At 43.1% G+C, this 26,924-nt stretch overlaps 3 protein-coding genes across 9 annotated transcripts; 1 reads left to right on the forward strand and 2 right to left on the reverse strand.

Moving 5' to 3' along the window:
• Nucleotides 1-71: 71 nt before the first annotated feature.
• On the reverse strand, nucleotides 72-6,498 carry echdc2 (enoyl CoA hydratase domain containing 2). Its single transcript, XM_007899853.2, has 10 exons — nucleotides 6,226-6,498; nucleotides 5,171-5,238; nucleotides 4,555-4,642; nucleotides 3,889-3,975; nucleotides 3,451-3,543; nucleotides 3,193-3,249; nucleotides 2,543-2,730; nucleotides 1,783-1,833; nucleotides 1,431-1,478; nucleotides 72-1,330 (listed from the first exon to the last, which is right to left on the reverse strand). The coding sequence occupies exons 1-10, from the start codon at nucleotides 6,434-6,436 to the stop codon at nucleotides 1,253-1,255; spliced, it is 969 nt and encodes a 322-aa protein (XP_007898044.1). The 5' UTR covers nucleotides 6,437-6,498; the 3' UTR covers nucleotides 72-1,252.
• A 3,370-nt stretch (nucleotides 6,499-9,868) lies between these two features.
• Nucleotides 9,869-17,807, reverse strand: tmem53 (transmembrane protein 53). Of its 3 annotated transcripts, XM_042335648.1 has the most exons (4): nucleotides 17,619-17,807; nucleotides 16,315-16,406; nucleotides 15,892-15,959; nucleotides 9,869-10,795 (listed from the first exon to the last, which is right to left on the reverse strand). In XM_042335648.1, exons 1-4 carry the CDS (start codon nucleotides 17,671-17,673, stop codon nucleotides 10,162-10,164), a joined length of 849 nt encoding a protein of 282 aa, XP_042191582.1. In that variant the 5' UTR covers nucleotides 17,674-17,807; the 3' UTR covers nucleotides 9,869-10,161. The 3 variants fall into 3 exon arrangements, with proteins under 3 accessions (XP_042191582.1, XP_042191581.1, XP_042191583.1); XM_042335647.1 differs by lacking the exons at nucleotides 15,892-15,959; nucleotides 16,315-16,406; nucleotides 17,619-17,807 and adding exons at nucleotides 11,735-11,826; nucleotides 12,673-12,934 and having other exon boundaries at nucleotides 9,869-10,860; XM_042335649.1 differs by lacking the exons at nucleotides 15,892-15,959; nucleotides 16,315-16,406; nucleotides 17,619-17,807 and adding an exon at nucleotides 11,735-11,798 and having other exon boundaries at nucleotides 9,869-11,029.
• Nucleotides 17,808-18,077: 270 nt separating this feature from the next.
• On the forward strand, nucleotides 18,078-26,924 carry armh1 (armadillo like helical domain containing 1). 5 transcript variants are annotated; one of them, XM_042335885.1, is made up of 12 exons: nucleotides 18,078-18,182; nucleotides 18,814-19,050; nucleotides 19,716-19,784; nucleotides 20,012-20,178; nucleotides 20,856-21,052; nucleotides 21,595-21,679; nucleotides 22,306-22,422; nucleotides 23,440-23,512; nucleotides 24,570-24,699; nucleotides 25,715-25,792; nucleotides 26,429-26,510; nucleotides 26,622-26,924. In XM_042335885.1, the coding sequence occupies exons 2-12, from the start codon at nucleotides 18,845-18,847 to the stop codon at nucleotides 26,681-26,683; spliced, it is 1,266 nt and encodes a 421-aa protein (XP_042191819.1). In that variant the 5' UTR covers nucleotides 18,078-18,182; nucleotides 18,814-18,844; the 3' UTR covers nucleotides 26,684-26,924. The 5 variants fall into 5 exon arrangements, with proteins under 5 accessions (XP_042191819.1, XP_042191820.1, XP_042191821.1 ...); XM_007899856.2 differs by lacking the exon at nucleotides 18,078-18,182 and adding an exon at nucleotides 18,632-18,687; XM_042335886.1 differs by lacking the exon at nucleotides 21,595-21,679 and having other exon boundaries at nucleotides 20,856-20,945.

Below are 26,924 nucleotides of genomic sequence, written 5' to 3' on the forward strand. Positions count from 1 at the left end.
ATCCTGGCTTGGTATACATTAAATCAGCTTTCTTCCAGACAAACAACTTTCTAGTAATACTGTACCCTTTATACAGTATAATGGCTGGTCTCAACTTTTATTTTTATTCTCACAGAAAAAAATCTCTATTCACAAACAGTCATTTGCACTGAGGCTGAAAAACACAACAAAGTGAATGTTTACACAACAACAAATTACGTTTGTATAGCACCTTTCACGTCACGAGTAGTCAAGCTTAAATGTAATAAATGTGTGGAAGAGGGTTTTGCCAGCTTGAGGGAAGAGGCAGTGGTGGAGGAGGGCAATGCTTTGGAGGTGGGGGAAGGACAGAGCAGGTCATGGCACAGATGTGGGTAGAAAGGACAGTCGAGGGTCAAACAAGACGACGCCAAGTTTCAGGACTGGCTCAGTGAGGTGGAATGTGAATCTGTGGATGGTGATGCTGCCAGTGCCTGAGGTTTATGCAAATGGACCTCAAGTAAGTAATGGAAGGTAAGCATTCTAATGTATCTACTGCTTTTGAAATGATTGTTGCAGAGTTTTTCTCATTGAGTATAGTCTTTTGAGTAAGATTGCAACTGAACATGTACCCAATGCCCCGCTGTGCGCAGTTGACTGCCACATTTCCCCCACAAAATCCACGGTCAACCCATTTTACAGTATATCCTGTGAAGCGCTTTGACATGTCCCAACGACGTGATAAGGCGCTATAACAAATGCAAGCATTATTATAAAAATACATTTTTTTTACATAGAAAGTCAAATAATTCTTTGGAACTAAAGATGGTTTGTGCCCATCGTTTAAAGGACAATTTCCCTCCAAGAAGTGTAACTAAATGAAATTCTACAATCAGATTCTGTCAAGGTCTTTAAGACATTTCGGTGCTGTGATCAGGTGTTTCATCAAATGCTTCATCTATCCTTCAGATGACTTGTAGCTGAACATAAGTGCAATGTTAATTAATAGATTTGTCAAAAATCATGAGATTGTGCTGCAAAGTGCAAATATTCTGAAAAGGATCCATAACTAATCCTCTGGAATTTCACTTGAACCCCAACTCCGCTCTGACCTATGTGAATTCTGACCTTCAAACTCGAGACACCCAGGGCTTTGTGAGTTATGAATCCTTTGCGACTCTTATTTGGACGATTTAAAAAAAAAACACACAGAAGAGAGTCAGAAGTTCAGCAGCCACACGGGGGTTGATGTCCATTTTCCCAAAGGGTAGGTGTTGAGATCAGCAGTGATTTGTTACTCCCCAGTAAAGTGCGGTGCTCGTTTCTCTATAAACGCTGTCATTCCCTCCTGTCGGTCTTTTGTGGGAATGACCTGCAACAAGAACGGCAAAAATAATTCATCCCAGTTCAAAACAACTGGGCAAAGCTTAAAAAATATATATATATTGTGGTGCTTCGGTAACTTTTCTTACCTGAGCGTAACACATTTCTTCGATTGCCATTCCAGATAAAATATCCACCTGTGCAGAATTCAGCAAATTGATGTCGAATATTAGCAGAAATAAAAATGATCATTTAAGAGTTCTGACTGCTTAAATCTTTCGCTCGGACGCATCGAGGAATTAATTAATGACTTTTTTCAAATGCAATTTCACTGATGAGACTATATAAAAAAATTAATTAGAGGCTAGTACTCTTAAACTGCACCCCTCTTCCCCGCACTCCAGCATCTATGTTTATAAATTCCCCCCCCCCCCCCCCCCACTTTCATTCTCTACATTACTAATGCCATTCACACATAATTCTATAAGGTTTAGCACTTACCTCGATGCCTCTGTTTATCGCTAGCTTTGCCATCCTTAGAGCTACGGGGCCCTTTAAATAAGACCAGGGAAAGAAAATTGATAGAAGGTAATGTGAACGTAATGCACAATATTCGGAAAATAGTTTGTCTTCTGTTGATCTATTTCCAGTAAACTCCCGATTACGCTGAGATTTGTAACGTGCAGCTAACACAATACTCTCTTTGAAGCTATGAGTTGTCTCAATGGGACAATGACCATCATTTTCTTGTATAGGTATCAATTTGGCTCAGTTAAAAGAGCCTGGAGTTGGACGGTTGTATTTAATTGAACTCAAACTCTGGTGAATACCACATTCTTACAAGTGCCATATTTTGGCCGAGACATTAAAACAATGATCTGTCTGGTGTTAAAGATCCCATCACACTTTTCTTCCAACGTCCAAACATTCACAAAAAATTGAATCTTTTGGTCATGCTCTTTATACAGAATTGCTGCCAACATAATAGTTAAACCAATTTGCGTTGTGAAATGCTTTGATACTACCTAATTTACTAGTTATTTTGTTACCGCAGTGATTCACAATGAATTGCGCAATGCAATTTTGTTCAGAGGGCGAGCCAGAATGAAAAGTCTCCCACTGCTATTAGTTTGCTTGTTTGACTCTATTTGAGCTGCAATTCAAGTTGCATCAACATTGCCGGAAGTTGGATAGAATCCATGCAAACGGGTAATAACCAGTCTGCACTTGTGAACACACATGCACTTTATTGCTTTGTTACCTGGGACAGTATTTCCTTAGACAAATCCATAGCCCTTTGATAAGCTGCATCCCCAGAATCATTTTGGGTGACGGCGTCGTTGACTAGTCCGATGGTTAGCGCTTGTTCCCCATTTATCCGTCGACCAGTGAAGATAAGCTCCTTGGCCAGGCCGATCCCCACAATGCGAGGCAGACGCTGGCTGCCACCTCCAGAAGCAAAGTGCAACATCATGGTTAGATCCACTCAGATACTAGAGTTCAAGTAATAAGGCTCCAGTACTGGCTTGTTTCGTAGTGTATGGTATTCCAAGTTATCACAGATAGATCAGGTGTCTGCTGATGTGTTAGATCATTGAAAAGTGCATCTCCAAATAATAGTTTCTAATGCTTTGAGTTTCTAATGCAAAGTAAGTTTACAAAGTTGACCCAAATTCTTTGGTCTATGTGTAATACGAAACTGTACAAACGGATACTGGGAGAAATATTTGCATTAAAGTCTCGTCCTTAAGATTAATAACAAAGAAATGTGTGTGCGGAACAGCATCTGATGGCCAATAACACCTGTACGATAAAATTGGTATCACAACATTTTGCTTTAGTGTCTACAGCAAAATGATGAGACTTTACCACTGTCGGACCTGAGTGAAGGAGAGGATTATGCAAACTCACCAGCCCCAGGAAGAAGACCTCTGGTGACTTCGATAAGACCCATCATCGCCGAAGAAGCTGAGGTAAAGAAAACCTGGTGAGTAAGTAACTAGAGGGTGCGTTATTCTATATATAAGTCCTGTAGCTGAGTGGTTAGAGCATTTGCCTCGAAAGTGAGAGGACCCAGGTTTGATTCCAACGGAATCATATAGTCCAAGGTAACACTTGGAGAATAAACACGTTGCAGAATAAAACTTCTCTCTCAGCACCAGATCCTACCTGCAATGCGAAGATCGCAAGCCATCGCCAGCTCCAGGCCTCCACCAAGGGCAAACCCATCTACAGCAGCAATGGTGGGCATGGGGAGGGAAGCTTACCACAGACATTAAAAGACAAAATAAATTTTAAATAAAATTAGAATTGATTAAAAAGTTATGACAATATAATAATCCTTATATTTGGTAATTAGCAATGATGCAACACTTACCTACACTGAGCATTACACCATGTGTATGGACTGAACACTAACTACAATACAATCATTGTTCGGTAGAATGCTATGCTGCAAACAGCATTTCTGTACCATTTCAAAAGAGCAAAATGGTGATAAATGTAGCTAGCAAACACATTTGGAAACATGCAGAGGTTTGTGAATACCAGAAAGATTTGTCTGATACCATGGCAGAAATGTGAATAGACTGATTCCTTTCATCTTACCTATATCATTCATCAGACTTCGTAGCTTGTGAACAAAATGGGCAGCCTCGGGATTGCTCATTTTAGCCCTTTCCTTCAGGTCAGCGCCTGGGAAATAAAATGATGGCAGTATCAGAGGGAGTGGAAAAGGAGAGGGAAAGTGTTTGGTGTGTGAGGATGAAATGATTCATAATCAGCCTTTGCAAATAATACTAAGAACTGTAGCAATGTCTAACCATTTGCTTAAAGGACAAACAGAAGACTAATGGAATTATTATGTTATGGGAAAGAAATGTAAAGAAAAAAGTTTTGAAATAACTAGTCTGCTGCAAATAACATTATAAACCTATAATAATAATCTTTACATTTGATATTGCGCCTTGAAAGTAACTGAATGTAAGTAGCTCCTCAAAACTGAGTTATCATAAAATAAATTGCACATGATGCCTACTTTTTTGGGTCCTGAATGCTGGAGACTTGGGATGTGATTACTCCAAATGTTATAGTATTGCTTTCAAGGACAGTATGTCCAAAGCGACACTTGTGATTTATGGCACGGCTTTGAAAGATAACCCTGGCCTTAGCTGTCTGGTGACTTGTATTTGTAGTGTAATCCATCATGTAAGGTTTTTGTACTAAGATGGATAGTCTCGACTCACATTACAGAACAGATCACAGATCTCTCACCTGCGCAAAAGACTCCTTTGACCTCGCTTTTAAACAGCACCACCCGCACACTTTTGTCATGGCGTAGGTCTTCAACAGCTTCTCTGAGCTTAAAACAAGGTGAAGGAGAGATCAGCCTTTTTGTTGATTTTTCTCATGCAATTCTGCATTGACCCAAAACACAAGCTCTTCTAATTGTAGAGCTCCAAACTCACGTCGAACAGCTTCTCCCAAATGAATCGTTTGATCGATTAGAAAGCGAGAATGCGGCCCACGCTAACAATATCTCAAAAGAGGTTTTTTTTTGCACCTCCAGTCAATATCCTACACAGTCAAGTGTTGACAACGTGGTGAATAATGATCATTGTGGCTACATCTGTGTTCAGGTGAACAATCAATTTTTACCATCGTTATTCCCAATTAGATCAAAATGCGAATCAGTTAAGGAAATGTTAGCCAACAAATTGCGAGTATTAACCTAGTAGAATTATGGAAAATTATTACACTGTCTTCATTCGGAAGCCGATTCTTTAACTGCAAAAAAAAAAGGCTTCCAAATTAAGGCTGAATTTTAAAGAATTTTCCACAGTTCTGCACAAAATGCTCAGGCGTTCTCAGACACCCCAGGCACACAAACCTGCTTCACTAGTGTATTTCCCAGGGAATTTCTTGCGTGAGGCCTGCGCAGTAAAATCGCAGCAATTCCTAAAAGAAAATTGAAACAGTCACAGTTCAGTATTATTCAATATTAAACTCCCCCACCTTCCTCCTCCCACCGCCTCTCTTTCTTGTACAAGAAGATGCATCATATAAATAGTTTACAGAAGCGTCCTGTAGCTCAGTGGTTAGAGCACTCGCTTTGCAAGCGAGAGACCTGAGTTCAATCCCAGGCAGAGGGCGAAACCTCGGGCAAGTTTCCTTACTCCACACAGAGCCTAATAATAATCCCTCCAAAAAAACAAAACAATAATAAAAAATTGGTCATTTTCAATCCACGACTGTTTGTGGGACATTGCTGTGCGCAATTGGCTGCCGCGTTCGCCCACAAATATACAGTCAATTCACTTTACAGTGTGTTCTGTGAAGTGCTTTGGGACGTCCTCTCGACGTGAAAAGCGCTATATCAAATGCAAGGATTATTATTATTATTATATTCATAGAGTTGAGTTTCAGGCATCAAATGCACAACAAAAGGGCTTGTAACTGAATGAACCTTTGATTGTTATATAGGGTGCGTTGGAAACCGATCCTAAGGCACCAAAGAAATTGCGATTGAATCATGTACTGTGTGGCAAAAAAAACATCAGTTTACAGAAGTTCGCAGACATCTAAACATGCAGAAAAGGTGCTGCTGCTGCTCCTGCCACTGTGATTAGCGTCGTTCAGTGCAGATTTAGTGCAGGAAATGTCTGGAATGTTTTGACTAAATGTAGTGACTGATTTGCATAGATAATGGAGCTTCTGTGAGACGCTATCTATCCCATGTGAAGCCAGTTATATAGGCAGCTGGGGAGGTGGGGGGTAAGAAACAAGACAGTCATACAAACTTAGGGGTGGCAGGGAGGGGAGGAAAGTTGCCCCTATTTGCAGACCCTGCAGGCGATTTCCCTTTAGGATTCACAAAGGGGTTTAACGTATTCCTCTCCACAGACGAGAGATAAACACAAAGCTGGGCAGCAATTGCCCACTTACCCGAGCTGGCTCCTTGCAAACGGTGGATTTGGATTTGGGGAGCCTGAGGGACTGAGGAACACGATCTCCTGGGCACAGGAAACAGAGCACTCCTCGCCTGGGGTAAATAGATGGACTTGATGGTTGAGCTGAGCAGAGGGTTTGTGATCCCAGCTCTGCCGCCCGCACAGAGCGGAGCAGCCACACAAAGGAGCTTCCTCAGCACTGCCATCGAGCTGCAAACACACCAACGGCCAAACTCCAGCTCAACTTGGCTCAACCCCAAGGCAGGGAGGAAATCCCGCCTTCTCCACCGGGGCTATTGGCTCACACACACTCTCCTTTGTCACTTTCCTCCCACCATCAATCTGACAGAAACAGTCTGACCAACTATGATCGTTGGGCAACTTCCCTTGTGCTGCAGGAGGCAGTTTGCTTATTGCGGGAAATGAAATAATAACGATAATCATCATCATACTAATCCTTGCATTTTATATCGCGCCTCATCGAGACTTCTCAAAGCGCTTCACAGAATATACTGTAAAATGCGTTGACTGTATTTTCGTGGGTGAAACGCGGCAGCCAATTGCGCACAGCAGAGTCCAGCAAACAGTCGTGGATTGAGTGACCAAATGATTATTATTTTATTTATTTATTATTGATGGGATTAATATCCCTGGAAAAGCGGTCGACTAACAACCAAGGTTCCTAATTACTGCTGGGTACACGAAGGCTCGTGGAGTAAAGAAACTTACCGACGTAAAGATTGGAGCTGGAGACTTTGGATGAAATGACAATTGAGCAGAATCCTGTTTTTTTTGTTATATATATTGTACAGTAATGAAAGCTTCCGTACCTTTGTGAATCTTTCAGTAGAGTAACTGCATTTTGAAGGCATGTAATACCAGGTGTTAATGGAACTGGAAAACCTGGGAATGTTTCCTGAACAATCAGCTTGCAATATTTTATATGAAGAATAGATTAATTTATTTTCAAATCACAAATTACAATAAACATCAATCATAGTAAATAATGTCAATGTGTGCCCCTCATCAGGACACACAATTACATTCTTGAAATCAAACATGGTACACATTACACTTAAACTTTCTTCCCCAATAATTAATACAGGTTTTCAGACACTGGAGCGCAGTACGTAGATCCTGACTAAATGTGTAGGACGGAGCCCTTTCTGTGTCTCACCCTCAGTCCTTTAGTTCTAACAACAACAGCAAGATTACATTTGTATAGCGCCTTTCACGTTGGGAGGACGCCCCAAGGCGCTGGACAGTGTACAGCATTTCAGACCCAAGCTGGAGTCAGGGGTTGAGGGGAGGGGAAGGGAGATGGCCGATGGCATGGTCGAAGAGGAGGGTATTGAGGTGGGACTTGAAGGAGGCTAAGGAGGGGGCGAGGCAGAGTGACTGGGGCATGAAATTCCAGAGTTTGGGGGCAGAATGGCTGAAGGCCCTCCCGCCAACGGTTGGGTGGTTGGGTCAGGGGACGTGGAGCAGCCAGAGCCGGCTGAGCAGAGGGAGCGGGCGGGTTGTTAGGGGGTTAGGAGGTCTCAGAGGTAGGGTGGGGCGAGGCCATAGAGGGCTTTGTATGTGAGGACCAGGATCTTGAAGGATAGGGAGCCAGTGGAGTCCGGCGAGAACGGGGGAGATGGGGTCACGGAGTTTGGTGCGGGAGAGGACACGGGCTGCAGAGTTCTGGATTATCCACAGCCGGTGGAGGGAGGAGTTGGGAAGGCCGACAAGCAGAGCATTTGCATAATCGAGTCTGGAGGTGGTGAAGGCATGAACAAGAGTTTCAGTGGCCTGAGGGGTGATGTTGTGGCAGAGTCAGGAGATGTTACGGAGGTGAGGGAAGGCAGAGCGGGTCATGGCTGGGATGTGGGGGAGAAAAGACAGTTGAGGGTCGAACAAGACCCCCAGGTTCCTGACTGGTTGGTGAGTTGTAGTGAGCAACCATGGAGGTTGATGCTGCCAGAGCCTGAGGCGCTGGCGTGAGCCAATCAGGAGGGCCTCAGTCTTGCTCACATTCAACTGTAGGAAATTTGCCCTCATCCAGAACTTGATGTCTGACAGGCAGTCTGTCTGGACAGCAGTGGTCCTGGAGTTGAGGGTGGAGACAGAAAGATAGAGTTGGGTGTCATCCGCATACATGTGGAAGTTGACCCCATGTCTGCGGATGATGTCACCAAGGAGGAGCATGGAGTTATTAAAGAGGAAACAAGGACAGAGCCCTGGGGGACGCCAGACGTGACAGTACGGGGGCTGGAGGAGAAACCGTTAGAGGTAAAAAAGTGGAGACAGTGAGAGAGATAGGAATTGAACCAGGCAAGGGCAGGTCCGCAAAGATTGAGTAAAGCGGAGAGGTGGTGCATGAGGATGGAGTGGTGGACAGGAGGACAAGGAGGCAGAGGGAGCCCTGATCACAGATGTTCAGAATGTCATTAGTGACTTTGACCAGGGCTGTTTCCGTGCTGTGGGCAGCGCTGAAGCCGGATTGGAGGGGTTCAAAGAGGGGATGGCGAGAGAGAAAGGAGCGGAGCTGGGACGCAATAACTCATTCCAGGATCTTGGAGAGGAATGGGAGGTTAGAGATGGGGCGGTAGCTGGAGAGGAGGGATGGATCCAGGGTAGGTCATTTCAAGATGGGGGTGATGACGGCTGTTTTTAGGGGGGGTGGGAACTGAACTGGTGGACAAGGAGAGGTTGATGACGTCAGACAGGAGAGCGTCCAGAAGGTGGAGCTGGGAAATGAGGTGGGGATGGGATCGAGGGAGCAGGTGGTGGGTTTGAGTTTGCAGACAGACGTGGTGAGGGAGGAGGGAGATAGGGTCGAAGGAGTATAGGGGAGGATGGGTGGGGTTGTGTCACAAGGGAGCGGTGATGTGGGGGTGGCTGTGGACGGGGCTGAGGTGGCTGAACATATCCCCTCGATTTTAGATTTGAGGAAATCCAGCATCTCCTCACAGTTGGAGTTTGAGGAGAAGATGGGTGAGGTATGGGAAGGTGGACGGAGGAGATGGTTAGGGGTGGAAAAGAGAACCCTGGGGTTGTCCTTTGCCTCCAAGATAACCTTGGAGTAGAAGGAGGATTTGGCGGAGACAAGAACGCAGCGGTAGGTCTTGGTGTGGTGAAGCCAAATCTGCCGATGGACCGTTAGTTATTAGTTCTAATGTCCTCACTTTCATCTTTTTTTTAATAATAAGGGCTAAGCTTCTGAGTGTTCTGTCAAATCTTCCAGTGTATATTTCTGAGGAATATATCCACCTAATGGCTGGTTCTTTTGATCAACACACTGACCAGAAGACATTTCTCCTTCAATAGCGCTGACCCAATCATTCTGTTCAAATGCTATGGAACCTTAGACTCTGAATGAGCCCGGTACATTTCTAATTATCACTATTGACAGTCAGTATCCTGGAAGACTAAATAATAATCCTTGCATTTGATGCAGCGCGTTATCACGTCTTCGAGACGTCTCAAAGCGTTTCACAGAATAATAATAATAATCCTTGCATTTGATATAGCGCTTTTCACGTCGGGAGGACGTCCCAAAGCGCTTCACAGAACACACTGTAAAGTGAATTGACTGTAATTTGTGGGCAAAACCCGGCAGCCAATTGCGCACAGCAGTATCAACAACAACAATGTGAATAACTTTGGTTTATTTCTCTACATAGCATTCAACTTTCTCCCAATTAAATAAATGTGGCCGGTACTCTAAATAGTTCAATTAATACTTCACCAGCAGTAATACAATTAGCAGACTTGCATATGATGGGTGAATATTACATGACCAGAGTGTGAGATTACATGAAAGGCTGGTTACTTTTATATTCAATGTTACAGTCACCACCATCTCCCATTAAAATATGTAACCTCTTTGGAGGATTGCAAAAGACTTTTCAAAACGGAGTGCAGACATTCCCTCTCTGAAGCTTTATTACATTGGTAAGTGTTTTTTGCCAGACCTTCCAGTACCAGTTGATTGCCCAATGCATTGCTTGAGGAAACTGAGGACCCTGATGGAATATTTCTCTGGGAATTCTCTGAAATGGTTTACATGTTGTGATGTGCCAAAGTCCACAGATTCCACCCGAACACGTAACTGTTTTCTGGCTCTGATCATATTTTCTATGTCCTTGTAGGAAATAACCTTGTCTGATTTGGAATACAAGTAAAGTTGGGGCCACCGAGATGGATCCTGCTTCAGACTGTCATAGAGGGACAGGGACCAAAACTTGGACGCTGGGTAAAGCATAAACCTAATGAGCGCAACGAAGACAAATGTGACAGTAGCAAATATCTTTATGAAAGGATTGTTGGATGGCCTCAGGATTGAATGGAGTGCTCGGATGCCCCCCTGAAAGTTCTTGTCTCCAGGTCCGCTGTCAAAAATAGTACCGACTACATTCAACTTCCTGTACCGAGTTGCACCTCTGTCATATTGCAGCTCAATGATGTAGCGGTAGAGCATACACCCTCCGTTACTGAAGACATGGAATACAATTGGATGCTCTTCAATGCCAATATCAAACAGCAGGTCCAGCAATTTCTTAGCAGTGCCATGGAGGGATCTTGTGCATAGTGAGATTAAAAATATATCTTCCCAGGGAGCAGTATAACTGATAACTATGCAACCCTGAAACGATAGGAAAGCATATTTGAATAATGTTAATACAGCTTTTACCATCAGCTCAAAGAGAAGATACCACCGTGTAGATAAGGAAGACAAGCAACAACATCAAAATCCTTGCATCGGTTTTCCTTGCTTTTGACATTTGGACGTGTGATAATCAGGATTTTGAATCCTTTGGAGGAAAAATGGACAGGTCAGGAATTTCTACGAGTGACATCTTTGTAAGAAAACACGCTAATAATGGCTAATATAAACTAAGGTTTGTGATGGCTCCCTCCCCCCCCCCCCGCCCCCCCCCCCCCACACACACACACAATCAGTCTTACTCTGTCCCAACAGAACCAATTAATTTGGTTATTTTCTCAAATCTAATCTTCATTTTCATAAAGGAACAGCATGGAGATTTTTGCAAAATTGAATTCCACAAGTTCTTCCTGTGTAGTTCTTGCATTTAGTCAGTAGTATAGAGGCTTAAGATAGAAACAAACATTGATTGAAAGAATAATAATAATAATCCTTTCATTTGATATGGCACTATTCACGTCTTCTCGACGTCTCAAAGAGCTTCACAGAATAGACTGTAAAGTGTAAAAACTTTAAGTGTAAAAAGTGTAAAACTGTAAAGATATAGACTGTATATTTGTGGGTGAAACGCGGCAGCCAAGTGTGCACAGCAATGTCCCACAAACAGCCGTGGATTGAAGTGACCAATTTATTATTGTTTTTCATCTGGAGGGATTATTATCAGGCGTGTGGAGTAAGGAAACTTGCCCAAGGTTTCGCCCTGCCCGGAATCGAACCCAGGTCTCTCGCTTGCAAAGTGAGCGCTCTAACCACTGAGCTACAGGACTCCAAAGCCATGTTACTTGGTACCAACCTTTTTTTTGTAGATGTGACTGTATTTTGCTAAATGCTTTTCGCGACAGCCAGCCCAACCCAACAAGATTACCACAGGATCATCTTCAAAATCTAGAATACACAAAGGTAAGGCGTACCATAGTCCAGTTATAATGTATGATACTCATAAGCAAACTTTGTGTTAAGACTGCCCACCTGTTGGAAGTTAATTGCAGTTTAACATCTATTGAAAGAAGAAAGGGTTTATTATTATGCAAGTTGTTGTGTACTATACAGTATTCAACAAACAATGTATCATCTAAAGCAGTTTTCGATGGAGGTTAGAGAGTATGTACGCAATACTGTATTTATTTTGGCTTTCTTAAGTTAGAGAATAATACTGTACTGTCCACCACAATGAGTCAACAGTTAACAACAACAACTTGCATTTATGTAGAGCCCACCACGCAGGATAGCGTCCCAGACCGCTTGACAGTGGTGGAGCACGCCATTGAGCCGGGCAGAGGGGAGAGGGAACCAGAGGCACGGTCGAACAGAAAGGTCTTCAGGTGTGATCTGATGATGGGAGAAGGAAGGGGCAAGGCATAGGGATAGAGGAAGAGTGTTCCAAAGTTTGGGGACTTAGTGACTAAAAGTGCAGCCACCCATGGTGAAAGGGAGGGCAGGAGGGAAATGTAGGAGGCCTTGAGATGTCTGTGATCCCAACATCTGCAAAGGACATTACAACTTGCATTATGATTTGCAGATCCTCACAAGAGCAACTTTTACTTTTGCTTTTGAAAAAAGAAAAAGACAAAGTTATTAAAAAAAACTTAGGGGTGGCAGGGAGGGGAGGAAAGTTGCCCCTATTTGCAGACCCTGCAGGCGATTTACCTTTAGGATTCACAAAGGGGTTTAACGTATTCCTCTCCACAGACGAGAGATAAACACAAAGCTGGGCAGCAATTGCCCACTTACCCGAGCTGGCTCCTTGCAAACGGTGGATTTGGATTTGGGGAGCCTGAGGGACTGAGGAACACGATCTCCTGGGCACAGGAAACAGAGCACTCCTCGCCTGGGGTAAATAGATGGACTTGATGGTTGAGCTGAGCAGAGGGTTTGTGATCCCAGCTCTGCCGCCCGCACAGAGCGGAGCAGCCACACAAAGGAGCTTCCTCAGCACTGCCATCGAGCTGCAAACACACCAACGGCCAAACTCCAGCTCAACTTGGCTCAACCCCAAGGCAGGGAGGAAATCCCGCCTTCTCCACCGGGGCTATTGGCTCACACACACTCTCCTTTGTCACTTTCCTCCCACCATCAATCTGACAGAAACAGTCTGACCAACTCTATGATCGTTGGGCAACTTCCCTTGTGCTGCAGGAGGCAGTTTGCTTATTGCGGGAAATGAAACACAGCCAGGGATTGTAGCTGGAAACTTTGGCTGAAATGTCAATTGAGCGGAATCATATTTTTTTTCGTTCTATACATTTGACGATAAGGAAAGCTTCCCTGCTTTTTCGTGAATCTTTCAGTAGATTGGTTTGGGGACGCTGTCTGGGATGCCACCCTGCGTGAGGGGCTGCTGTTGTTGTTGAAACTCTTAAACATGACCAAGGGTTTCCGCTTGTGTCGGACTCCGCTGAGCAAAAACACATTGCAGTGCGGTTTGGGATCAGTGTGAGGTCACAATGCCACATACACCAAACCTGCGTGTCTGGAATTCAGAGCTGATCCATTCCCACGTGTGTGTGTTTGTGTCGATCACTCTCCCGGCACAGCACTCCCGCCTCACTGTCCTCGCTGGCCTTCAGTGGTCAGGGATATCGACTTTAACTCAAACTGAGTAATTACAGTAAACGCTGGAGTCGTTTCTAAATAGAGTAGCTACATTTTGAAGGCGTGTAATACAGGTGTGAATGGAAGTGGAAAACCTGGGAATGTTTTCTGAACAATCAATTTGCAACAATTGATTTGAATAATAGATGGAATTTATTTTCAAACCACAAATTACAATCCTGTAATTAATGTCAACACGCGCCCCTCACCAATACGCACAATTACATACTTGAAATCAAAAATGGTACACATTACATTTAAACTTTCTTCCCCTGTATCTCCCAAGCCTGAGGTCAAACAAAACAAATATTTAATATTATACAGTTTGAAAAGGTGCTTCTCTCTGTTTGGACAGGCCCTCCAGCCTAATTAATACATGTTTTCAAACACTGGAAGGCGGTACATAAATCCTGACTAAATGTGAAGGAAGGAGCCTTTTCTCTGTGTCTCATCCTCAATCCTTTAATTCTAATGGCCTCACTTTCACCCAATTCTTTATTGATAAGGACTAAGTTTCCGAGTGTTCTGTCAAATCTTCCAGTGTATATTTCTGAGGAATATAACTACCTAATGGCTGGTTTTTTTTGATCACCACATTGACCAGAAGACATTTCTCCATCAATAGCACCGACACAACTGACACAATCATTCTGTTAAAATGCTATGGAACCTTAGACTCTGAATGAGTCCTGTATATTTCTATGGATCACTATGGACAGTCAGTATTCTGGAAGGATGAGATCAAATGAGCCAAAGGGCCTTCTTCATCCAATTCTCTCTTCAACCCCTCTACTCTGACTATGATAATCACCACTGCTTCCCAAAAGGGAGATTCCTTAGGAAACTGATGCTAAATACAATTTTGACCAAATTGTCCACCACATACCTTCTAACCGCCAAAGTACTTCTCTAAATTGCAAGTATTCAAATTGCTGCCAATATGGTTGTTCAGCAAAAAGTAATTTCCAAAGTAATAATCCCTTTGTACATAAAGAACAAACCCTTCATAAATAAACAGCACATTTGCAGGATGGATATAAAAAAATACATTGGTTGCTGAAGGTATGGAATGAAACATCAATTGTCAGATTGTCAGTCACTGCTCTAACTGAGGTGTTGTTCACGTAATTTAACTAGGAACATGTGCTTCTCTTCAGTATCAAAGAATATATGACATTGCGAGTTCACATAACAGTAGACTAAGAGATGTGTTACATTGAAAGCAATATACACTAATTTGTAGGAAGCAGGAGAAAACTACTATGAATGATAGGAAATGAGATATACAGTACTGTCTGCACAAGACTACATAGGCAGTGAGAGCAGAGATGGCTTACATGGCTACAAAGTTCTAAGGAAGGCAATGCTTTCCCTGCTTGGATTATTACTTTAATAATTAATTTAAATAATAATAATTAATTTATTCATGCGTAGAGTATGAATGACTTCGGTTTATTTCCCAACTCAACGTTCTCCCAATTAAATAAATGTGGCCGGTACTCTAAATAGTTCAATTAATACTTCACCAGCAGTAATACAATTAGCAGACTTGCATATGATGGGTGAATATTACATGACCAGAGTGTGAGATTACATGAAAGGCTGGTTACTTTTATATTCAATGTTACAGTCACCACCATCTCCCATTAAAATATGTAACCTCTTTGGAGGATTGCAAAAGACTTTTCAAAACGGAGTGCAGACATTCCCTCTCTGAAGCTTTATTACATTGGTAAGTGTTTTTTGCCAGACCTTCCAGTACCAGTTGATTGCCCAATGCAATGCTTGAGGAAACTGAGGACCCTGATGGAATATTTCTCTGGGAATTCTCTGAAATGGTTTACATGTTGTGATGTGTCAAAGTCCACAGATTCCACCCAAACACGTAACTGTTTTCTGGCTCTGATCACATTTTCTATGTCCTTGTAGGAAATAACCTTGTCTGATTTGGAATACAAGTAAAGTTGGGGCCACCGAGATGGATCCTGCTTCAGACTGTCATAGAGGGACAGGGACCAAAACTTGGACGCTGGGTAAAGCATAAACCTAATGAGCGCAACGAAGACAAATGTGACAGTAGCAAATATCTTTATGAAAGGATTGTTGGATGGCCTCAGGATTGAATGGAGTGCTCGGATGCCCCCCTGAAAGTTCTTGTCTCCAGGTCCGCTGTCAAAAATAGTACCGACTACATTCAACTTCCTGTACCGAGTTGCACCTCTGTCATATTGCAGCTCAATGATGTAGCGGTAGAGCATACACCCTCCGTTACTGAAGACATGGAATACAATTGGATGCTCTTCAATGCCAATATCAAACAGCAGGTCCAGCAATTTCTTAGCAGTGCCATGGAGGGATCTTGTGCTGAGCAGTGAGGTGAAAAATATATGTTCCCAAGGAACAGTATAACTGATAACTATGCAACCCTGAAACGATAGGAAAGCATATTTGAATAATGTTAATACAGCTTTTACCATCAGCTCAAAGAGAAAATACCACCGTGTAGATAAGGAAGACAAGCAACAACATCAAAATCCTTGCATCGGTTTTCCTCGCTTTTGACATTTGGACGTGTGATAATCAGATAGGATTTTCAACCTTTGGAGGAAAAATGGACAGGTCAGGAATTTCTGCGAGTGACATCTTTGTAAGAAAACACGCTAATAATGGTGGATATAGTCTAAGGCAGAATTCCTGTGCACTTCTTGCATTTAGTCTGAAGTATGTAGGCTTAAGATAGAAGCAAATTTGATTTAAAGAAGCCATCTACTTGGTACAAACCTGTTTTTTGTAGATGTGGCTGTATTTTGCTAAATACCTGTCTCGACAGCCAGCCCAGCCCAGCAAGATTACCACGGGATCATCTTCAAAATCTAGAATACACATAAGTATTGGTCCATTGTAGTGGGGCATGCTCAAGTTCAGTATTACCTCCTACAATTTGGGTCACACAATTTACCCTTTAGCTTCACGCCCCAAGATTTTGCATTTGTATAGCATATCAAAGTGCTTAACTGGTGATCAGCAGCAGAGAATGCATTCCTAGATGGACCTCAAGTCATGATCCCACCCCCTGATCCACCCCCAATCCTCCCTCTGTTCATATTCAGTCTTTGGACTTGATAAAAGATAACAACCTCGATTAGGCAAGTTCTTGGACTACAGATAACCTCGCAACAGCATTTTTGTAAAGGGATGTACGTGTGTGGATCAGCAGATTGGATCAAAGTGTGGACTGAAATAGATCCATACGCACAAACACAGATTATGGTCTCATTTGTGATGACATGCGGTAAAGGTTGTGCCTCTCCCTCTGAATATTTGGGAAGAGAAGGAACATGTGCGCGACAGCATGTAATAACCTTCCGGGTAACAACTTGCATTTACACAGCGCCCTTCATGCGGGGTAGCGTCCCGGAGCGCTTGACGGCGGCGGAGTCTGACGCCAAGCTGGGGGGGGGGAGCGGGACAGGTGACCGTCAGCACGATCCCCCCCACCCCCCCCAAAAAAAGGAGATAAACCGGGAGGAGGTGAGGGTGGGAATAAGGTCGGGCCTCGCCGCGACCTGGGGGGCAACGTTCGGTTCGGTGATCGGAGGTGGAGTCCTGTAGCTCGCGGGAGCGAGAGGCAACCCCCGGGTTCGGTTCCCGGTCGGGGTGGGGGGCGAAACGTTGCGAGTTTCCTCCCACCACACGCACACGCACGCGCACACGCACGCGCACACGCACACGCCTCTGTTTACCGGCAGTGAGTAAGAACCCGGTTGTTAGTCGATTGGCGGACGGCTTTTCCGGGGGTGGTGGGGGGGGGGAGGCAATAAATCGTTCACTTCAACCCACGCCTGTCTGTGGGCGCCGCCGCCGCGTTTCGCCCGCAAAGCGCCCGGTCACTACACTTGACGGTACGTCCCCCCCCCCCCGCGAAGCGCTTTGAGGCGTCTCGAAGACCTGACCGGGGGGGGGGGTCAAATGTCAGTCAGGGTTATTATTATTATTTGTTTCTTGACGAATTATTAACGGATTATTAACGAATTAATGAATTGATAATCTATTAATTATGATTAGTGTTTATTAGACGGACAAACCCGAGTCCTGGAGATTGGGGAACACGACGGTGTAGTCCAGCTCGGCCTCTCCCATCGCGTCGGCGGTTGGCGAACACCCGGTGTCCCGGTGTCTCCCTCTCTCTCCCTCTCCCACCCTCTGAGGGGCTCTGTCCCTCTCTCCCCGGCGACACCGACCGACGCCGACGCCGACCCCTCGCGCGCGCGCGCCGCTCAACAGCCGAACCGGAAGCGCCTCGCGCGGAGCGGCCACTGACTTCCTTAGCAACCGCTTCCAACCGTCAACAGGCGCGCGGGCGTGTGTGTGGGCGGGGCGAGGGGGCGGGGCGGCGGCGGAGGAGGAGCGCACGTGATGGCACACACAGTCCCGCCTACAACCCCGCCCCCGTCCGCGTGCGATTGGCTCGCGCGCGCCGCTTCCGTCCCGAGGCGCCCCCGCTGGTTGGCTGTGCGGCACGTCAATCATCCCGCCGCGCGGGGGGGGAGGTGGCTCGCGGTGTCGTGATCGCTCGTCACAATCCGCCCCTCACGAGCTGTTCATTTGAGCGGTCTCTGACCCGTCCCGAAACGGTTTGAAAAGTTCAGGTAAAAGTTCCAGCGGACAGCAAAAGGGGCGGCTTTGTGTGGACCCTTTGCGGTCCACACCCTGACCATTCCCCCCCTCCTCGCTCCCTCCCTTCCCTCCCCTCACCCTGACCATTCTCCCCCCCCTCCTCGCTCCCTCCCTTCCCTCCCCTCCCCTGACCATTCCCCCCCTCCTCGCTCCCTCCTCCCTCCCCTCCCCTGACCATTCCCCCCCTCCTCGCTCCCTCCCTCCCTTCCCTCCCCTCCCCTGACCATTCCCCCCTCCTCGCTCCCTCCCTTCCCTCCCTCACCCTGACCATTCCCCCCCGATGCTCGGGTCCCGACCCAACTGTCCGGCGCCTTGGGACGTCCTCCTGACGTGAAAGGCGCTTTATAAATGCAATCTTGTTGTTGTTGTTGTTGTTGAATGTGAATCTTGTCTGATTCCCCCCCCACCCCCCACTCTAGCTCAGAGGCAAGAAGACGCTAATTGTAAAGCATTCCCGTACTGGTCGCTCCAGCTGAGGTCAACCAACTTAAACTTCAGAAACTACGTGTGGCCAAATTTTGTTCTGGGCAAAGCTGCCATTTTTAACATTTGAATTGGAAAAGGGTGTACAAATGCAAACAATGATATTTTTTCCCTCCCCAGTTGACTGAAGATCAGAGAACGAGAGAAAAAAATGACTTCAATGAAGGCACAATCAGAGATTTGTAGACTAATGGATTTTCTACAAGAATGGGACCACGCGGATAGAACTTTCCGATGTCGTATGTTGAATGACTTTATAAATGCGAACCAGGGTAAAACTGGTCCTGAGCTGGAAATAGAATTTGCTCAAGGGGCCAGTTTGTTTCTCACAAGAGTGACAGCGTGGCTCAGATTGTCGTATCCTTTCCTTCAAACTTATAAAGAAATACATCGCATTAAAGTTCATTTTCAGTGTTTAAATTTTGTCATTTAAAATAATTAAGTACAAGGTGAAAATGAGGGGGAGAAAAGTCACGCTCCAGCGTAGACTTGATAGGTTGAATATTCTGGTTGTTTATTGTAACATAGTCTGATTCTATTGTAAGAATGCAAAACTGAGTTTGTAAATCACAATTTTCCCAACAATGTAGAATTACTACCTTTTGTATGAATATCTCAGCTTGTATCCAGCTATGTCAAGGTATCTCATACTTGTTTGAGATTCTGAAGGTAAATTGGGGGAAAGCTATTTTCTTTATTTGGGGAATTGGTCTCAAGACTGTTAGCAAAAAAATTAGGATAAGGTTTGATGGAATTTCTTCACTCGAGGGTATCAAAGTTTTGGAATTCAGTGTCAAATGACTGAGTCCAGAATCATTCAAAAGGAAACCTTGGCAATGAAAGTATAAAGGGATATGTAGAAATAGCTGGAACATATAAAACAGGGTAAGCGGTAGCAAGAGGATATAATAGGATAAATGGCTTCAATGCTGAAAATGTATTTGTATGATGATAGTACGTATCAGAATAACAAAAGATTGAAGATTTATCTCAAATACTGGACTTAACTTTGTTGCAAACAGTTACATGATTGGTACCTGTTTATCTGAACAATTAAAAGCTATTGGTGTGTTTTTGTCGGCAGCAAGTAGGTAAGAAAAAAATCACATTTTGTTCTACATATGCTTTCATTTAACATTTTCAGTTGATGCTTTGTGGTTGGTGGTTCCATTAACCTATATTTGGGTAAATGACAAGTTTCCAACACATATACAGTATACTGCATCTATTTGTTTGAAGTCTTTCAAAATAAACTTTTTTTAAAAAAATTGAGAAGAGTAATATGATTTTAATTGATTTAAGTTCTCTCTTATTTTAGTCAGCGATATATAATAGAAGTTTTGGAAGTTGGTGGCCTTTTGACTTTTCTGGACATTCTAGGATTGAAACAGGCCCGAGAAGAAGACAAACAAGAAGCAATAAAATTACTTCAAATTATTGCCAGCGGTGGACGAAAGTATAAGGAGTTGATCTGTGAAAGCTATGGTAATCTGTTACAACTGTCAGCCCTGTACAAACCTGTATGCTCCACATATTGATATATAGAGGGTAAAATGTAGTAGGTAAGATTATCAGTGATAATTATCCCATTGATCAAAAATGTGGTCAAAAGCAGTCGGGGGTGTGGGAGGGAGCGGGAGAGAGAAGCAGCAGTGACAGGTGTGTCACCCCTAAGGCCGGAATGGCATCCTCATGTTGTTGCGTAGCTCCTAGCAATAGATTCAAGCAGCATTCAGTTGTCTAGCTGAATGTTAGCTACTCTGTTAGTTGCTACTGTGTACCATTGAGAACGAGAATATTTCTTGAAACAAAATTGAGTTAAGGGCACTCGCAGATGGTTTATTGAGTACATGAACTGCCTGGGCCAGGCAGGGTACTCTGTCCGGATCGCCATTCAGTGAGTTGTTGAAAATGCGTGTGTTTTGATCCTGAGCAAGAACAAGAGCAGGTTCAGCTGGGATGCCCTCTACTGTCTATAACTTGCATATGGCGAATTATCACTTGAATAATAATCCTTGAATTCGACCAAGTACCTACTTTATAAATACACTTTAATGTGTTATGCAATCATTTAGTATAGTAAATTGACCAGCGGTAAGACACCTTTTAAAAGTCTTCCTTTTAAAATCTTTGGTAGTGATGGTGATGTTTTGGATTTAAAGGTGTGAGAGCCATTGCCGAGTGTTTAGCAAAGTCGAAATTGGAAAAAACACAAGAACAGGCTCAGATCTTGTTGGAATTACTGGCTCAAGGTAACCAAAAATACCAAGTACAGGTTTACAAAGGAGCAATTGCATTATTACCAACCACTTCTTCAAAAGCACAGCAGCTGGCACTTCAAACACTGAATAATCTGCAGGTGAGATAGGTTTAATACATGTAAATGGACACAAAATTAACATGAGTAAATGAGAGGTAAATAAGAAATGTATTTTCTCATCATGTATGAACCTTTAATTTGTCACCACGTAATGCATTTACTTTAGAGAGAAGGTAATAGAGGGATGTGAGAGGGAATTCAGAGGGGCAGAGGCTCATGTGGAGTACAGACTAGTTGGACTGAATGGCCTGTTTCTGTGCTGTAACAGTCTGTAATTTACTGTTTCGATGTTTGCTGTTGAGCATCAGATTTAATGCAGTAATCTGTTATCTAAAATTTTACTTGACATGCTCTATGGAGGACAATAACAACAACAACTCACATCTGTTTAGCGCTCCTAATGCAGGGAGGCATCTCAGAATTTAGAAGTTATAAGCAGTTTGTGCATTTGTTCTTTTTGCCAAGACATGAGTAATGGTTTTAAAAAGTAGCTGAAAAGGTGTTTTTTCTCAGAATTGATTTCCACCTTCTATTTACTAAAGCTATTTACTGCACTTTACCTTTTTTTTGGTCTTATTTAGCCAATTGTGAAAATCACATATCCCTGTATCATCAAACCTCTTTTGAACATATTGAGAAGCCTTCACTCTGAAGTGCAATACGAAGGTAACTTATTGTGCCGTAGCAATTAATTTTATTTTACGCAAGCTTTTTTGAAAAAACTGCCACATTATGTTTAATAATGATAAAAACATTCCATGAACTGTCCTTGGTTTGTTGGTTTGTTAAACTATGATTTAATTACAAAATGCACAAACAATACACTTTACGACAACAATAAATTGCATTTGTATAGTACCTTTCACGTCAGAAGGACATTCCCTGGCCCTGGATAATTAGGTACCCAAGCTGCTGGTTGGGATCTGAGAGGGGTGGAGGGCAAGAGTGGTGGAGGAGGAAAGATGATCAAAGGCACGGTCAAAAAGGAAGTTCTTGAGGCAGGCCTCGAAGGAGGCAAGGGGGAACGAACCGGAGGGGCTCAGGAACGGAGTCCTAGAGGGTGGGTCAGAAAGCCGTAAAGCCCAACCGCCGATGGTGGAGAGTGGAGGGTGTGGAGCAGGCCAGTGCCTGCAGAGCCTCTTTGAGGTTTCATTTACAGGTACTTTACCATGAAATCCTGTGAATCTCTTTGAGACGCACTCTCTGAGTAAAAGGCTCTATATACAAATGTAATTATTATTAATTATGATTCATCAAAACTAATCAGTACTATGTTATCTGTCGCTATTTAGCCATTGAGCTGATCAAGAAACTACTGGAATATGAAATCAGATCAGACCTGCTAAAAAGACTAGCTGGACTTCTCAATCTATGTAAAGATCCCCGAAATCGACCAAAGATTCTTGAAGGTACAGAAGAAAAAAAGTTAAAGACCCTTTCCAAGATTTTAACCATTTGTTTTATTAGAGAGATTAAACAGTTTAATAATGAACATAATTAAAATTAATGCTACGGCTCTAATATTTTGCGCTTATATACAGAGTGCATGAAACAAGCTAATATAACCATGTAAAGGTTTTTAAATGTTATTTTCAAGCAGCATTGTTTAAAACTGCATTTTGTTAACCATGCTCCTGAGATCATCCAGAACTGCACAGCCCACATCCTCTCCACTCGGCTTCCCAACCCAATCACCTCTCTCCTCGCCATGTTCACTGTCTTCATATCCACTGCCTCACCCCTCAGGCCGCCTAAACCATCATACGCATATTTGTCACCGCAAGTGACGACTACGGAAACTCCCTCCTTGTCGGCCTCCCCAACTCTTTCCTCTACAGGCTGCAGATCATCCAGAACTCTGCAGCTTGAGTCCTCTCCCGCACCAGACTCCGTGACCCCATCACCCCCACTCTCACCCAGCTCTACTGGCTCCCCATCCCTCAGAGGATAGAATTCAAAATCCTCATCCTCACCTTCAAGACCCTTCATGGCCTTGCCCCCTCTACCAATCTGACTTTCTGACCCCCATCAACCTGTCCGCTCCCTCCGTTCAGCAGGCTCCGGCCCGCTCCATGTCTCCCGCCCGATCCGCCCTACCATCAGCGGCCGGGCTTTCAGCCTCTCTGCCCCCACCCTTTGGAACTCCATCCTACAGTCTCTTCGCCTTGCTCCCTCCCTTGTCTCCTTTAAGTCACGACTCAAGACACTCTTTTTCGACCGTGCCTTCAGCTGCCCTCCCACCTGTCTTCCCTTCCTCATCCCAACACTGCCCCCCACACTCCTGGTGTCCTGATCCCCGACTGTTCAGCACCTTGGGACGTCCTCCCGACGTGAAAGACGCTTTACAAATGTAATTTTGTCATTGTTGAATAATTATAAGTGTGTCTAAAATGTCTTAATCCCAGTGATATTGTTTTTACATTCAGATCAATCAGCACCTAACCTTTTAGAGTCAGCACCTATGTTCATACAGCAGGCTGCTGCTGCAAAGGTGATAGGGTAAGTTACAGTGACAACATATTTTACTGAGAGAAGTTCTAGGTGGGCATCTGTTAAGGACTTTGAGCCATTTGTTTCTACAGTACATGAAATATACAAAAGCCAGGTGAGTCTAACTTGGCCGATTAGACCCACGCCTTGACAGGGTTCAAGCCCTATGTCAGCACTTTCAACTCACAATCTAGGCTGACACTTCAGTGCAGTGCTTTAGGTGCGCTGTTTGTTGGAGGTACCATCTTTTATATGAGATATTAAGCCAAGGTCTCCTTCACGTGTTCAGTTGGACATTAAACATTGCACGGTATTGTTCGAACAGAGAACGGATTTACTGCTGGATGTTCTGGTCAACAATTCCTCAGATAAAATTGGTCAATAACTTCACGGTTTTTGTTTCACATTGGGGTATGCAAATTACCTGGTGCATTTCCTACAAGTTTCCTACATTAAATGCTGAGTATTGAATTATAATAATAATAATAATCACATAGCTCTTTTACATCATGAGGACATCTCAAAGTGCATTTTGTAGGTGGACTTGGCAGCCAATTTGCGCACTGCAATGTCCTACAAACAGCCACATTGGTATGTGGGAAACCAAATTGGAGGACTGCTGACTCTACCAAATATTGTATTTCAAAAGGAATGCTAATTGAAAAAGTTTTCTATGGGAGGTGGAGTTTTGAGCTACACAATATGTTTTCATCGCTAGGACTTGGGTTCAAATTCAACCCTTGCTGATAGAATTAAAGTTACCACTCCCTCAAAGGACTCATAAGGATTGATTTTAGGCAGTTTCAACTGTGCTACAATTGGGTAAATTCAAAATTTGGCTAAAATTGGTACTGTAATTGGTTTCTGTAAGAAAGATCATGAACGTGGCTCATACATACAGTACGTTGAAATACTTGTGCAATAAAAGAGATACCTGTTCTCATCAACTGTTTTGCTTTATTCCTGACCTGGAGAATTAATGATGAAACTTCGTGATGAAAGTGAAACGGCTTAAATTTGCAGAATATCTCAATATGATCTTTCACTTTTATTGTGCTTTTTGTAGTATTCTTATTCAAAACTCAGTGGACATATCTGAAGAGCTGATGCAGCACGAATTGGTGAGGAAACTGTTGATAACTATGGGGAACAGAAACCATTTTGACAGCCAAAGGCAGGCTTCCTTGGCTCTGCATGTAAGTGTAATTATGTTAGAATGGAGTGTTACTGTAAGCTTTTGCAATAAAAGCCTTCATTTACCAGTACAGATAATGTGCATGCTTATATCAAATGTTGATGGGCAATACAAAATTGTACCTTTAATACAGATTGTGAAACTTGGCAGGCATTGAGCATGACACTGAACTCAACAGTTTGGGCTTTTTGGAATAATTGTTGCTGTGGGCCAACCCAATAATCCCAATTGTAAATGTAAACCGGCAACATAGACAATCCCTGGTGCAGAGGAAAGGAGAGAGAATTTAGACTAGTTAATCAAACGCATCATGCCACAAAGGGAGGCAAAACAATCGGCAAAATTGTTATCCCACGTGATGCCCATTATGTGGAAGTATGTGAATTAAGAAACAAGAGGATAAGAACAGGCGTAGCTCATTCGTCCATTGTTGCACTATTATTAACTCATGACTGATCTGAAAAATAGTATCATATCCCTGCCCTTTCACCATATCCCTTGTTACCTCTGCCCAGAGATAGCCACCTTGCATCCCACATGACTATTCTATGTATGAGTAATGTTGACTATCCCAGCCTCCGCCCACCAGATATTCATCTACCTCCCTCTTAAACATTTCAATTGGCCCGGCATCAATAACCTTTTGTAGTGAATTCTACATTTCCACAAATGCGGAATATCATAAACCAGTTATTGGCTGTTATGATAGTGCCCCACCCTTCCCAATTTTGGGAAGGTTTTAACAATATGTTATTGTGTGATGCTACTTTGGAGGATTCCTGCAGTCCTTAAGACTTTTAAGGAGGCAATAGTTCTCCCTTTTGGTTCTAAAAGTAACTTCATATTTGGGTTGAAAATATGCCTATCAGAAAAACTGAGGCAGAAATTACGCTTCGGGATGTATACGACCCCTGCAGAGAATCCCATGTGGATCGCACCAAACTCTGCATCAACTGTTTTTTTTATGTATATATATTGAAGGGAATTAATAATTTTACATCTTTTATTATTTTCAGTATATAGTTTGCACCAATCCAAATGTGGCAGAGCAAGTGAAAACCAGCATGGGAATAGAACTTTTTGAAATGTTCATGGTAATACTTTGATAATCTTTTTAACAGGAAAATGAACCTTGTTTTACATAAAACCACAGAAGTATTCTTATCTTCTGGTTGCTAATGTTTAGAATGTTGCATTTGTTGCTAAATTATTCTTTTTTATATGTTTGGTGAATGTAAATGTTTAATCTTTTATTGTGATGTTTCTGATCACCTCGATTACTTATTTCTGTAATCATTGGATAAGAACAAGGAGGCATAATTTTTAGCCATTTTCAAAATGAACCCAGAAAATATTTATTTAGCTTTTACATAGGACACTGGTTATCAGAGCGATGCATTGAGATCAAGCTTGGAGAACATCCTGTCCACACCCTGAAACGTAGTGGATTTTTTTTGCTTCCTGAGGAGAATATCTTACTGCATGATTCAAACAATGTGGTTGAGGTTGAGATCCCCGAAACATGTGGGAGATAACAGCAAGTAAACTAAAGATGGAAATAGCACCAAACTCAATAGCCCATTACACATTGCCTCTTATTAATTTCAGCAATTCACCCTAATATTGATTTTTGAATTTGATTATTACCTTCACATTCATAGCCTGCTCAAAATTACAGATAATCTATCAGATAATTTTAATGCTTATAACCTATGTTTAAATCTCTACAGAATGATCCAGAGAATTTATATCAGAAGATAACTGAGGTCCACGCTGATGCCTTATTTAATAACAAAGCCAATCTTTTACTAAGTAAGGCTGATTTAATTTTTTAGTTTTAGAAACATATCAGATTGCATAGATTTACTTTTATCAGATAGAGTGCAATGTTAATAGAATATTTTTTATAACTGTCTTCCACAGAAACTGAAGACTCAGAAGTAAGTCCTGAAGCAGAACAAGATGGAACCTCGGCAAAAGATTAAAATATGATACAAAACTGTTTTTAGTTAATATTTTGATAACTTTTAGCTATTCAGCCAACTTTCAGCTTGGCTCAGCATTCTCTGCTCTGACTAAGGTGACACCCCCAACACAGTACTGGGGAAGTCTTGTGCTGTCCTTTGCGAATATGATCTGAAACTCTGAGCAAACTTTGATTAGCAAACTGTAACCCCAGCAAGAAACAATAATAAACCAATTGTCTATGATAGATTTAATTTTTTT

Source organism: Callorhinchus milii, unplaced genomic scaffold (assembly GCF_018977255.1).
Source record: "Callorhinchus milii isolate IMCB2004 unplaced genomic scaffold, IMCB_Cmil_1.0 Scaffold5, whole genome shotgun sequence".
In the NCBI taxonomy this organism is placed as follows: domain Eukaryota; kingdom Metazoa; phylum Chordata; class Chondrichthyes; order Chimaeriformes; family Callorhinchidae; genus Callorhinchus; species Callorhinchus milii.